General features: G+C 57.8%; 4 protein-coding genes across 5 annotated transcripts in view; 2 read left to right on the forward strand and 2 right to left on the reverse strand.

Annotated features, from left to right (window-relative positions):
- The window catches only part of TMPRSS12 (transmembrane serine protease 12), a 5,745-nt gene extending 4,228 nt beyond the window's left edge, over positions 1-1,517 (reverse strand). The window contains exons 1-2 of the mRNA XM_027668516.1: positions 1,383-1,517; positions 199-397 (exon numbers count right to left, since the gene is read on the reverse strand). Coding sequence (XP_027524317.1) covers positions 199-397; positions 1,383-1,488 — 305 coding nt within the window. The 5' untranslated portion in view covers positions 1,489-1,517. The remainder of the gene's footprint in view (positions 1-198; positions 398-1,382) is intronic.
- ATF1 (activating transcription factor 1) overlaps positions 1-12,899 on the forward strand; it is a 36,531-nt gene that overhangs the window by 18,509 nt on the left and 5,123 nt on the right. The window contains exon 9 of the mRNA XM_027668513.1: positions 5,864-5,870. The gene's annotated coding sequence lies outside the window, so the exon portion shown is untranslated. The remainder of the gene's footprint in view (positions 1-5,863; positions 5,871-12,899) is intronic.
- METTL7A (methyltransferase like 7A) lies at positions 2,839-4,792 on the reverse strand. Its single transcript, XM_027668517.1, has 2 exons — positions 3,976-4,792; positions 2,839-3,218 (listed from the first exon to the last, which is right to left on the reverse strand). The coding sequence occupies exons 1-2, from the start codon at positions 4,483-4,485 to the stop codon at positions 2,982-2,984; spliced, it is 747 nt and encodes a 248-aa protein (XP_027524318.1). The 5' UTR covers positions 4,486-4,792; the 3' UTR covers positions 2,839-2,981.
- Positions 6,660-12,899, forward strand: part of SCN8A (sodium voltage-gated channel alpha subunit 8) — a 50,608-nt gene continuing 44,368 nt past the window's right edge. For both annotated transcript variants that reach the window (XM_027668506.1, XM_027668505.1), the window contains exon 1: positions 6,660-6,767. The gene's annotated coding sequence lies outside the window, so the exon portion shown is untranslated. The remainder of the gene's footprint in view (positions 6,768-12,899) is intronic.

Genomic DNA, 12,899 nt, shown 5'->3' on the forward strand with positions numbered 1-12,899 from the left:
AACATGGGAGACTGTGGCCCAAACATGGGAGACTGTGGCCCAAACATAGGTTGTGAGCCAAACATGGGAGGTTGTGACCCCAACTTGACAAATTGTGACCTAAAAGTGGGAGATTGTGACCCAAGCTGCCTCCAGCCCAGCTGGTCCCCCCAGTGGTGTCCGGCCATGGTGCCAGCCCGGTCCCAGCCCGGTCCGTACCTCCTGCCCTCGACGCAGTGCCCGGCGGTCAGCACGGCCTTGCGGCTCAGCAGGACCCCCCCGCAGAGGTGGATGAACCGGACGCCCCCTCGCAGGACCTGCAGGCTCACGACCCACGGCCACGCGCCCTCCGGGGCCTCGTGGCCCCCCACGATCCAGGACGTGGCTCTCCGGGCCAGGGGCGGCTGCTGCTGACACTCTGCAAAACACAACGGGATGGGGGGGGGTTAAGGGGAAAAACAGAGCTTTTTGTGGAGGGTCTGGGTATTATTGGTTGGTTGCATTGGGGTTTTTGGTTGGTTGGGGGTTTGGGGGGATTTTTTTTAGGTGCCTTGTTGTTTTGTTGGGTTTTTTTGTTTGGTTTGAGTTGTGTGTTTTGGTTTTTTTTCAATCTCCAGCGTTCCCACAGCACAGGAAGGGAGTGGAGCTGTTGGAGCAAGTCCAGAGATGCTCCAAGGTGATCAGAGGGATGGAGCAGCTCTGCCAGGGGGAAAAAGCTGGAGAATTGGGATTGTTCAGCCTGGAGAAGGGAAAGCTTTGGGGTGACCTCATTGTGGCCTCACAGTGCCTGAAGGGAACCTGCAGGAAAGGTGGAGAGAGACTATTTCCAAGGGCCTGGAGTGCCAAGACAAGGGGGAATGGGTTCAAACTGCCAGCAGATTTTAGATGGGATTTTGGGAAGAAATTCCTCTCTGGGAGGGTGGTGAGGTCCTGGAATGCATTTCCCCAAGGATGCTCCATCCCTGGAAGCGTCCAAGGCCAGGTTGGAGCAAGGTGTTCTAGTGGAAGGTGTCCCTGCCCATGGCAAGGGGTGGAACTGGATGATCTTTAAGGCCCCTTCCAACCCAGATCGTCCTCGCTGCCTTGGAGGACCCCGGGACTTCTTAGCTGGTATCAAATACGTGTTTCTGTCTCACTAAGGTGCATCCCTTGCGTGTAGATTTGACATACGCATCTCGAGGCGCCGCTGCTGCTGCTGCTGCTTCACGAACACCCCCAAATTCAGGTGGTGCAGACGAAGTTTTTCCTCGTGTCTGTGAGGAAACACCTCCCCACACACACCCGCCCCCAACTCCTCCCCTCAGCGCCCGGCCCCCTCACACCCTTCCCCGGCTCCCTCACATCCTTCCCCGGCCCCACCGCCCCCTTCCCCGGCCGCGGTGGGTCCCGGTGGGTCCCAGTACCCTCGCTGGGGTCCCTCGGGGCCGCTCCCCCGGGCCGGGGCCCCGCGAGCAGCAGCAGGAGCAGCGGCAGCAGCAGCGGCGGCACCGCGGGCCGCCCCCGCCGCATCTCCGTCGAGGGGCGAAGATGGCGGCGGCGCCTCAGGGAACCCCCCCTCCCCGGGGGAACGGCCGGTGCCGGTGTCCGCACGGGGCCGTTGGGGCGGCGGGGACGGCGCGGGGAGAGCGGCCGGAGGGGCTGCGGGGGACGGGAGGGGCCGTGCTACCCTCAGGGACCGGCCGGTCCTCCCTCAGGGACCGGCCCTGCCCTCAGGGACAGACCGGCCCTCAGGGACCGACCCACCCTCAGGGACCGGCCTGGCCAGACCGACCGGTTCAGCCCTCAGGGACAGACCGGCCCTCAGGGACCGGCCTTGCCCTCCTTCAGGGACCGGCCCTGCCCTCAAGGACCGACCGGCCCTCAGGGACTGGCCTGGCCCTGCCCTCAGGGAGCCCTCGCAGGAGGTGCCGTTCGGGGGGGCTCACCCTCACCTAGGCAAAGGATTTGGGGTCTCACCCTCACCTGGGCAAAGGTTCAAGGGTCTCACCCTCTCCTGGACAAAGTTTCAGGGGTCTCACCCTCACCTGGGCAAAGTTTTAGGGGTTCTCCTTCTCACCTGGGCAAAGAGTTGGGTATCTCCTCTTCACCTGGGCGAAGGGTCAGAGGTCTCGCTCTCACCTAGGCAAGGGTTTAGGGGTCTCATCCTCTCCTGGGCAAAGGTTCAGGGGCCTCACTCGGGCGAAGGTTTAGGGGTCTCACCCTCAGCTGAGCGAAGGTTCAGGGGTCGTACGGTCACCTGGACAAAGGCTCAGGGGTCTCACTTTCACCTGAGCGAAGGTTTGGGGGTCTCACCCTCCCCTGGGCGAAGGGTCAGGGTTTGGGGTTCAGGGTTTACACAAGTTCCATCAGGAGGAACAGGAACAGCTGTGAGGGATCGTGAGGAGGGGACATGGGGTCCAATGGAGCCCTGGCCACATCCCAGGTGAGGAACACCTGAAGGAATCCCATCCCAGAGTTAACCAGGCACAGGCAGCAGTTCCCTTCCATTAATACATTTATTTTCCTGTCTGCTGGGCTGGTTTATGTTCTCCTGGGATCCTCTGTGGCTGGGTCAGCAGTGCCAGGGCTTCACGAGGGAAACAGCCCCGAGTTCCACCAGGGGAGGTTTGATTAGAGATTAGGAAAAATTTCTTCATGGAAAGGGCTGTCAGGCACTGAAAACAGGCTGCCCAGGGCAGTGGTGGAGCCACCATCCCTGGAAATGTTCAAAAAACGTGTGGACGTGGCACTTGGGGACATGGGTTAGTGGTGACCATGGTGCTGGTGCTGGTGCTGGGTTAACTGTTGGACTCTGACCCAAAAGGGCTTCTCCAACCTGACCAGTTCTGTGATTCAGAGACGCTCAGAAAACAGACCCTCTCTTCTCACTTAACACTTAATTCAGTTTCTGATTTAAGTCCTTCACAGAGAGAGGGACGTGCTGAGGAGCCTGTGCCGTGCTGGGTGTGCTGGTCAGGACGAGGAATTTCGGGGGCACAGGGAGCAGCCGGGCAGGACAGGGGTTACTTCACCCCGTACCCCACGATGTGCGGCTCGATGGGCGTCCAGGGCAGCGCAAGACTTATGTGTTGTACCTTCAGCTCTGAGAACTTGGCCTCTTCCAGATTCTTCCAGAGCTCTCTCGTGAGGCAGCATCCAGCAAAGACGAGTTTCCAAGTCGGGAAGCAGACCTGCTGCCAAAAATACTTCCAGCTGGAATGCTCGGCGGCCACGTGCTCCAAGAAATAGAAAGCTCCTCCCTGGGAACACAGAGTCTCTTACAGTGAGTGTGGGGGTCATGCTAAGCAGCTCCCACTGTCCTGTCCCTTCCCTTTTCCCTTTTCTCCTCCCTGTATCAGTTGGAATTATTGAAAGCAGGAAACTTGCAGAAATTCAAGAAGCACAAAGGATTGACTTATTTGATCCCTCTTTTATTCCAGCAATAACTTGTTATGGCTTAGTTTCAGTTACTTGCTAACATGACTTTTTTTCCAAAGGAAACCAAGAGAAATGTGTAAATGCTGCTCCAACCCATTGGTTTTTGACAACCCAGAGGATTGTCTTTTAAACTGACACAGAACAGATTTTAGATGGGATATTGGGAAGAAATTCCCCCCTGTGAGGGTGGTTTCAATCTGCAGCTCATTAGCAACTCCAGGGGAGAAGGTGTTTAATTAGACTGGTCTGGTCATACAGGTGGAGCAGCCCCACATTTAGTCTTGATCAGAACTTCCCACCCAAGGAAAGTCATGTGAGTGGGAAGGGACAGCACTGCATTCTGCCTTAAATGATGGACTGTGGAGCAATTTTAGTTAGCAGAGTGTTGCTTTCAGGATTTTACTCTTAAGACTAAACCAGTCTGCCCAGTACCACACGCAGAATGGCTGCAGGAACCAACCCGGGTCTGGTTTTTAAGCTCAAAACCAATTTTTTTATACTCTTTTTTTTTTTTTTTCCCCTTTCCTCGTGGCAGGGTGCCTCTGGAGTGGATGGTAAAGGTTTAATGCAGGTACTCACCGGCCGGAGCACCCGCAGCACTTCCCTCAGGGTGCTGCTCACGCTCTGAACCGAGCACAGCACCAGGGTGCAGACCACGACGTCCACGGAGCCGCCGGGCACCTGGTGCAGGTCTTCCCCTGCTGCCACCAGGAAACGCTCGTAGTGGAGGTGCTGGTTCTTCTTCATGTTCTTGGCGAGGCTCTCCTGGAAGCTGGGGTTGATGTCGGTGCAGGTGACTTTGCAGCCCGAGGGGTAGAACTGGAAGTTGGAGCCGCCGCCGGTGCCGATCTCCAGCAGCCTCAGCTCCCCCGAGGGGCTCCGGAAGTCGGGGAGGTTCCGGAACAGCTCCTGTTTGTGCTTCTTTGATTTCTTGTCGTGAACTGCGGCGATCTTGTCTAAGATGAAGGGGAAAAACACCTTCCTGCAGAAGGGCTCCCACACGCCCAGGAAGGAGAGCAGGTAGATGGGGAAGGCGAGCAGCGCCAGGCAGGTGCGGAGGAGGAGGACGCTGGCACCGGCCTCTGCCATTCCCAGCGTGGGCAGAGGATCTGCACGGGGCAGAACAACTTCTGCTGTGTGTTAGAGGCCTGGGAGCTCAGGCAGAGCTGCCTTCGGGTGCTCCCTGTGCTCCTGTCCAAGTCCGTTCAGCTCCTTGGACTGTCCTGCTGGACTCTTTTCTCCTGCTGATTTCCAAGTCCGGTCACAGGCGAGCGGTGACCAGAGCGTCCCAACTGGCAGGGGAGGAGCTGCCGGTTTGTTCCCAAACCGGGACAAACTGGGCAGCACAACTGTGCGTGTAACCCCTGGCAAAGTGGCTCCGAGTGCCCTCTCTTGGCGCTCGGCAGTTCCAGCACGGTCACGTCTCTTAAAGCCGCCTGTGCTGCCCTGGGGGAGCCGAAGGGAGCTCAGCCCGGCTCTGGAGCTCTGTAGGAATTTCATTAGGGGGTTGATTAAAGTCTCAGTTCAAACACACTTGTCTGGGAGTTGATTTTCCACCCGGTGTGAGCAGCTGGGTGAGCTCAGCAGCTCCATCCCCTCTCTGAACTGCACTGAATCTCCACTGGAAAGTGTTTTCAGTCTTTGCAGTTCGAGGACACCTTAAATCCTTTGGAATGTGGGAGCGGGCTCTGGGAGCTGCTGTTGGGGGTGATTTTCCGGAGTGATGGGCAGAGATAACACGGTTTATTAATTCAGTCGTTGCTGCATATGCAGCATGTGGGGTTTGGGGTTTATTGACTTAAAATCGAGTCAACACCGGCCCCTCCAGAAAGCTTTGCCAACTTTGGGGTCGCCAGAGCTTTCCAAAGGATTTGGTGGCAGTGTGGATGAGCCACGAACAGGGGACTGCTCTGCTCCAGGTGACAGGAGGACTCAAGGCCCCTGAAACCCTCGGGATGAGCACTCCCTAACAACCTTAGGCCGTTCTCCTGGGAATTGCGTTGGAGTTTTGTTTTCCTGGGAGTGCCTCCGGTGCGTCCCCTCCTCCCTCTGGTGGCAGTGAAGCAAATTAAACCCAGGAGTAATTAGGTGCTTCATTAGCGAGCTCTGGTTGTGTCTTCGTGCCTCCACCTCGTGGCAACTACAAACAGATTGAACAACGGGAATCAGAGAATCGTTTAGGTGGGAAAAGACCTCCAAGATCATGGAGTTAATTACTCTGGGTTGCACGTGTGAAGCACAAATAGAGGCAGTAATGGATTATTTTATTATAATCTGGTTTTACATCAGGCTGTAATTCCTCGCTGCTGTGCTGCAGGGAGTCATGGAAAAGGTTAAAGTGGCCAAGGAAGCAGCACCTGCTCTTGGTGTCCCGGGGGAATTTCCCTGGACATCATTCCTAAGGAAACTCCTGTGTTTAAAAGGTGTGAGTGAGGCTGGAGGGAGAGTAGAAAATGCAGAGCTTAAGCACAGGTGTAAGGTGTTAGCAGAGGTCACTGCACTGAAGGGAAGGAGGGGTGGGGGCTGTGGGGATGAACCAAGGAGGAGGCAGGATCCTTATTAAACATTTTTAATTGGGTTTTTTTCCTGAGCACCTGTGTGCTGATGAAGCACCAGGCCTGTTGATGATGGTGGTGATGAAGATGCTGATGAAGATGATGCTGCTGAAGGACCAGGCCTGGTGATGATGATGATGATGATGATGATGATGATGAAGATGATGAAGGACCAGGCCCATTGATGATGATGGTGATGAAGACGATGATGAAGATGATGCTGCTGAAGGACCAAACCCGGTGACGATGCTGATGAAGATGAAGATAAAGATGATGATGATGCTGCTGAGGGACCAGGCCCCGTGATGGTGCCTATGAAGATGCTGATGAAGGACCAGGCCCGGTGCCGATGAAGATGAAGATGCTGATGAAGGCCCAGTGCCGATGAAGATGATGAAGACGCTGATGAAGGCCCGTTGTCGGTGCCGATGCAGGCCTGGTGTCGGTGTCGGTGCCGATGCTGATGAAGGCCCTGTGCTGATGAAGATGATGAAGACGCCGATGCAGCCCCGGTGCCGATGAAGATGATGAAGATGCTGATGCAGCCCCGGTGCCCGGTGCCCGCCCCGGGTCGGGGTTTCCCCGCTCCCCCCCACCTCCTTCACTCCCCCCCCGCGCTCTCTCGGCGGCTCCGCAGCGCCCCCTGTCGGCGCGCTTGGGGCGGGCGGGGGCCGCGCGGGGCGGGGGGGGCCGGGCCGGGCGGGGGGAGCGCCGGGAGCGCACCAAGATGGCGACACCCGCAGTCCCTCCCGCAGCTCCCCCCGCGCCGCAGTCCGGCCCCGCCGCGCCGGGGCCGCGCTGAGCCCGCCCGACACGGTGAGTCCGCAGCCCCCGGGACCCCCGCGGGCCTCGCCCGCGGCTCCCCGCGCTCGCCGTCCCGTTCGGTTCGCCGCCTCCCCCGGGGGCTCTGCCGCAGAGCGCGGCCCCGGGCGGCGCCGGGGACACCCCGGGGGAGCACCGCGGGGGGGGGGGGGTGGGGGGGGGGGGGCGCGGGGGGGGGGGGGGCTCGGGGAGCACCCCCAGCCCCAAAGCCGCCGCGGGAAGAAGAGGGGGGGGTCCCGGGGCTTTTCACCCCCTTCCACGCCCGCCCCCTCGGGGGATGCCCGGTCACCCCGCGCCCGGGGAGGGGGTCGTGGGGAGCCGGTTCTCTGCCCGCCCGGCGCTGCCCCCCGAGCCCTTTTCGGGGGGCTCCGGCAGCCCCTGCCCGGGCCGGGGAGGGTCCGTCCGCTGCAGCCCGAGGGCCCCGGCCCCGCGGAGGACGGGGACGGTGCCGGGCCCGGGGTGAGTGTCCCCCCGCCGGGGGGCTGGGGCTGGGAAGGGGCAGGAGCCCCCTGCGCCCACCCTGGGCCTGCAGCCCCGTTTGGGCCCCCTCCACCCATCCCTCCATCGCTCCCCGCATCCCTCCCTCCCTCCACCCATCCTTCCACCATCCCTGCATCCCTCTCTGCATCCCCCCTCCACCCCGCTGCCCGGGGGGGCCGCGGGACCCTCCTCCCAGGCCCCAAATTGGGGGCCGTGCTCTTTGTCTGCATTGTGGGGTGGGAGAGCCCCGAGTTCTCGCCGCCGTCCCTTCCCCCCCGGCCCTCGCTGCAGCGCTGCCCCGTCCCCCCGCCGCCCCCCGCTCCCCCCATCCCCATCTCCCTCTGCCCGGGGATGGGGGACAACTTGGAGGACAGGGGTTTTTTTGGGGTGAGGGGCGATGGTCGGGGCGGCCTTGATGTTCCAGCTGACCCAGATGTTGGGTCAGCATCGTGGTTGTGCTCTTCCCTCTCTCCCTCCCTCCCTTCTTTCTTCCACCGCACAGATTTTGGGGTGAGAGGGGTTGGTGAGGGCGGGTTTGGTTTATATTAATTTTTCTTTTTTTTCCTGCCGGGAGGGAACTGCACGTTCACGGTTTTGGGTGGTGGTTTCTTTTTTTTTTTTCCTGTTAAAAATCTGGGTGTCTTCCTCCCCTCCCCCTGCGTTCTGGTGCAAGCGATGCCCGGCTGATGTGGGGGTGGGGACGCCGGGAGATGCTCCACGGCAGCGGCTGCGGATGAGCCGGGGTGAAGTCGGAAACTCTGGGAAAGGGGAGTGTGTGCGCGAGGGCCAGCAGCTGGATTCCGCCCCTCGGGCCCTGAGCTGAATTTTGGAGGGTGATCCCAGGCGTGGGAGGCTCATCCTTGTGTGTGTTCCCCCCACCCCCGTGGGGTCTGCGGGAACCCCCCCTTCCCCCCGAGGGGCCTCACGGGTGGGGCGGGTTTTTGGGGCTGTGGTTGTGGTTGTGCTCTTGTGTATCCGCGTCCACCCTCTCCGGGAACACTGCAGCATTCCAGCCGCACCGGGAGCCGTGACCGGGACGTCCTCGCTTCACACCGGGCAGCTCCGATTGCGAGGAACGGGCGGGCGGGGGGTCCCCGTCTCGTCCTGCCGGTGTCTCTGGGGGTGAAAAGGGGGGAAAACGTGGCGGTGGTGGTTTTCCCTGGCAGCCCTGGAGGGATGGGGCCCCGGGAATGGTGCTCTTTCCCTGTGTGGGTGATGGAAGCGCTGGGGGCCGGTTCCTCCAGCGATGCCCCGGGCGGGAGGGCTGGGCGAGGCTGGAGGGGCCGGGGGGACCTTCCGCGGCTCCGGCGGGGCCGGTGCTGAAACGGACAGCTCCTCCCGGCTCCTCCCGGCTCCTCCCGGTCCTTCCCGGCCCTTCCCGGCTCCTCCCGGGGCCGCTCCCCGCCCGCAGCCGGGACCCCCCGCGCCCATCACCGTCCCCTCGGGCCATCGCCGCCCCCCGATGTCGCCGTTCCTGGGGGGGCAGGTGCCGTTATGTAAAGTTGGTGAAGCTGTTGGGCACCTCTGGGTATCCCCCGGCGAAGGGAGCCGGTGCCTTTTGTGGAGTAACGAGCCCCCGGCCGCGCTCCTCTGTCCGGATGTTTTCCGGACGGCTCCATCCTAAGGCCTCCCCGAGCTCGGCTGCTCGGCTTTTCCATCCTCTGCGTGTCTACAAAGTCCCTGTTCTTCTCCTCGGTGGGTTTTCTGTAAAATTAACAGCGTGACCCAAGGGCCACCGGATCATTTTTATGCATTTTGGTGCTTCCACGGTGTCGTTCACCCCGGGGGGAAGGACCCGGGCCCATCACAGACAATTTACCCAGTTATATAAGCTCGTACATATGGCTTGGATGTGGATGGTGGTGGAGATGCTGTAGTGCTGGGGGGAACAAGTGTGATCCTGTGGATGCTGGGGGAAGGAAGGAGGTTTCTAACAGGCAGGAGGGCGAGTGTGCTGCAGGAAATGGAGCAGGGCTGGGCCTTCCCCCTGTTCAATAAAGCAGAAACAAAGTCGGAGTGGGAACGAAGCAGCTTCAAAACCCAAATCACGGCGTCACCTCCCCCCGTTTGCTGCCGTGTCTGGCTCTGCCTGAGCGTGGCTTTCACCAAAACGGCCCCAGCTGGGTTTCCACCTCGACTGGGAGGTGCTGGTTTTCAGTGGCTGGGGGTCCCCGAGGCTCCCTGGGGGTCCCTGAGGCTCCGTGTGGGTCCGTTGGGCTCCTGCCATGACGTGGTTCCCATTCCCTATCAATCCCTTCCCCCGGAGCGGCTGCGACTCCACTGACATGGGCAAATATGCCAGGATCAATAATTGATTGTTGGGCTCAGAGCAGGGGGCTGGGGGAGGGAGAAGCTGTAAAAGAGAGAAACGAGGGAGTGGGGAGCAAGTACGGGGGGGAATCGTTTGAGAGGAGCAAGCACAGGGGGGAATCTTTTGAGGAGCCACGGGGAGGAAACGCGTGTGAGGGTTGGTGTTGGTGGCCGTGGGTTGGGCAGCTGGTCATTGCTGGCCACTGGCTGGAATCTGGTGGGGTTCAGGAATAACTGAACTCTCAGACTGTCCCCCCTGTGCCCCCGTTATCCCACCTGTGTGCAGAGCAGACAGGGACCGAGTTGGGGAACAGGAGCAGGGAAGAAGTTTGTTACAAACCTTCCCTGGCCTGAGCTCGGGCTCCAGGCTGGCTTTTAACACTTCACATGCTCTTCTGGCTTAGGCAAAACTGTCTTCTTTCCAGGAGGAATTTCCCCATGGAAAGGGCTGTCAGGCATTGGCAGGGGCTGCCCAGGGAGGTGGTGGAGTCCCCACCCCTGGAGGTGTCCAAGGAGTGACTGAAGGTGGCACTCAGTGCTCTGGGCTGGGGGACAAGGTGGGCATCGGGCATAGGCTGGGCTTGATGGGCTTGGAGGGCTTTTCCCACCTCAAGGATCCTGGGATTCTGTCTTTAAATGCTGTTCCAAAGTTAGAGCAACTTCTGCCTCCCCTCAGCTGTTATTCCTGCCTGATGGAGCATTCCAGCAGACAGGATATTTTAAGGAGAAGGGGCAGCCAGCAGGGCCCGGGCTGTGGCAAAGCTGTGACGTTGCTTCTTTCTGAACAGAAACGTTTCAAAATTAAAAAATGTTGGTACCTGAACCCTGAAAGTGCCATCCCATGTTTCTCATGGTGCTCCAACAGGAAGGTGTGAGCAGTTCAGAATGAGATCTGCAGCCAGTTGGGGAGGAGTGGGTTTTTCGTTGTTGAATAATGTTACAACACCCAGTGAACTGTCCAGGGGGCGGCTTTAAAGTTACAGAAATAAACCCTTCATTGCTGGAGGAGGGAGTTGGAGAGAGTGAGGAGGTCTGAGCCCCCCCAGCTCTCTCAGCTGCTCCTCAGTGTGAGATCTGTGGGACCCAGGTGGAAAAGTGCTCTGGAAACGTGAGGTTGAACAACAAATGTGGCCATTCCAGTGGTGATTCCAGCAGGAGGTGAACTTTTCCTTGGCTGTCAAGTGAGATCAGTCTCAGGATGGTGATGTCAGGACAACCAGGAAAACTCCCATGGAGGGGGAGCTTTTTTTGTGACCAGCTGAGATTTACAGGGGTGATAAGGAAGGGAGAAAACACTGTTTCTCCATGAGGAAACTGGGTTGTATTCCAGCACGTGGCAGAAATTCCCAGATCCATGTTGTGTGAGAGCAGAGCACTTAGAGGAGGGTTATTTGTTCTTTCATATTTGCCTCATTTGTACTCAAAGCATCCAAGTGCTGCAAAAGAGGAGATTCATTCCCCCCAAAGGAGATTAAAAATTCCCCCCAAATGCTGGTGTAAAATAACCCTTCCCTGGCTCCTGTTTTGTGGGTCAGGGATGGGGCTGAATGAACCGAGGGAGGAGTTAAATCTGGGTTAGGGGCTGAACTCTCACACAGGAGCTGCTTTAATCAGTTCTTTGTTCAGAAGTTGGGCTTTAAAAAGGGGGAAGTTGAAGCAGTTGAGGTTGTTTAGTCTGTGAACCTCCAGGCTCTGGGTGAGATTGGTGGTTAAACACGAGCCAGCTTTGAGTAGCAGGAGCACAGGGAGCTGGGGGTTATTGGGTGAACTGGGCTTGACTGGTTTTAGTTCTAGTAACTCACTGGGGGGTGTTGAAGAAGCCACAGAGCTCCTGGGGTGGATGGAGGGCCCTGCAGTCCAAGGGCTTTCATTTCTCTAGTTTTTTATGAAAGCCTCATGAAATATTAAGGTGTTTTCTGTGTGTTCAAGTTTTCAAGGCCAGGTTGGGCAGGGCTTGGAGCATCCTGGGCTGGGAGAAAATGTCCCTGCCTGTGGCAGGGGGTGGAACAAGATGGGTTTTAAAGGTGTTTCCTCTTCCTTCCACTTTCTAGCAACAAATATGCCATGAGAGCTTCCCTAAGGAAAAAGTCCCTCCTTCTCCCCAGCCTGTTGCATCACTGAACCTTTTCATTGATAAAATTGGCCTGGTCTGGGCACAGGAGTCTCTTCAGGTGGGGATCAGCCACTTCCAGCCATGGATGTTCCCATGCAGGGATATTTTGGGTTGGCTTGAAGGTTTTTGGGCTCTCCTGCAGCAGAATTTCAGGGGGATGTTCATCCACACTGTGTTTTCCTTCCTGCCCTGACCCTCATGTTGGAATCAGAGCCACGTGTGCCCGTGTGGCTTATATAAAAATTCACACAGAAGGTCTCTCTCTCTTGCTCAAAGTCACCCTGTGAACGGCTGAATCTTGGTAATTAATAAAGGCAGAAATGTGTTAAAGCAGGGAAATTGCCTCAAAAGTGTTTTTTTAATTTATTTTGACAATCAGCTTGAATAATTTATTGGAATATTTCATAATGTACCGGTAAATGGACTGCTGGGAACATTTAGAGAAAATAATTAAGTCTTAGCAACTGGGCCCGTCAGTGCAGTGGTTAATCTGGTGGGAAACTGTTGAGATTTGAAAAATGGAGGTGTAAATCCACAGTCTGGGCCTGGGGAGTTGTGTGCACCCAACTCCAAGGGCCCAGGATAAATCCCTGGGCCCCCCAGCAACAGGACATCATTCCCAGTGGATTATCCATGGATCCATGACCCCCCCACCCTCGTCCTGCCCTCACCTGGGGGCCGAGGCTGCTTCGCCATTTCCACGACGTTTCTCTCCTCGGAGGTTCAAGAACCTCCCAAAGGGCCAAAAGGAATCCTGGCATTTATCCCCTACCAATTCCTGCTGTCCCAGCAGGACCATTCCCGCTTGGAAAATAACCCTGACAAGGTTTTTTTGGCCTCCAGAAGCTTTGCTGGGAAGAACAGCTCAGGCCACGTGGGCCAGACCAGGCGTGGAAGTGACTTCGTTGAGGAAGAGGAGGATGAGCCCCATAATTCATTTTGTCCATTCTCTTAATGTGGGGTTATTTATTGGCAGAACAAAGTCAGGACAGGAAAGAACTTCCCAAGGAGTGAAACTGAAACAAGTAACAGCCCTCTGAGCAATTCCAAAATGCCAAAACACAGAGGAGCTGCTGCCACGTGCAGCTGGGAGCCAGGTTTGGGTGTTGGTTTGTTTGGTTTTGGTTTTGTTCTTTTCCCTTAATGGATAAAGTTGAGTCGGTGCCTCCAGTTGTGGGTTGTGTAATTGTGCACAAATTCCTTCGTGCCTTCGGTTTTTTTCC

The sequence above is a fragment of the Corapipo altera genome, unplaced genomic scaffold (genome assembly GCF_003945725.1).
Source record: "Corapipo altera isolate COAL_440 unplaced genomic scaffold, ASM394572v1 290, whole genome shotgun sequence".
Taxonomy (NCBI): domain Eukaryota; kingdom Metazoa; phylum Chordata; class Aves; order Passeriformes; family Pipridae; genus Corapipo; species Corapipo altera.

Bases quoted from the DNA above. Each gene is read 5' to 3' on its own strand.
- METTL7A (XM_027668517.1), bottom strand. From the start codon at position 4,485: ATGGCAGAGGCCGGTGCCAGCGTCCTCCTCCTCCGCACCTGCCTGGCG. The intron at 3,219-3,975 runs GTGAGTACCTGC...CTGTGTTCCCAG, and splicing joins TGCTGCGGGTGCTCCGGCCG to GGAGGAGCTTTCTATTTCTT.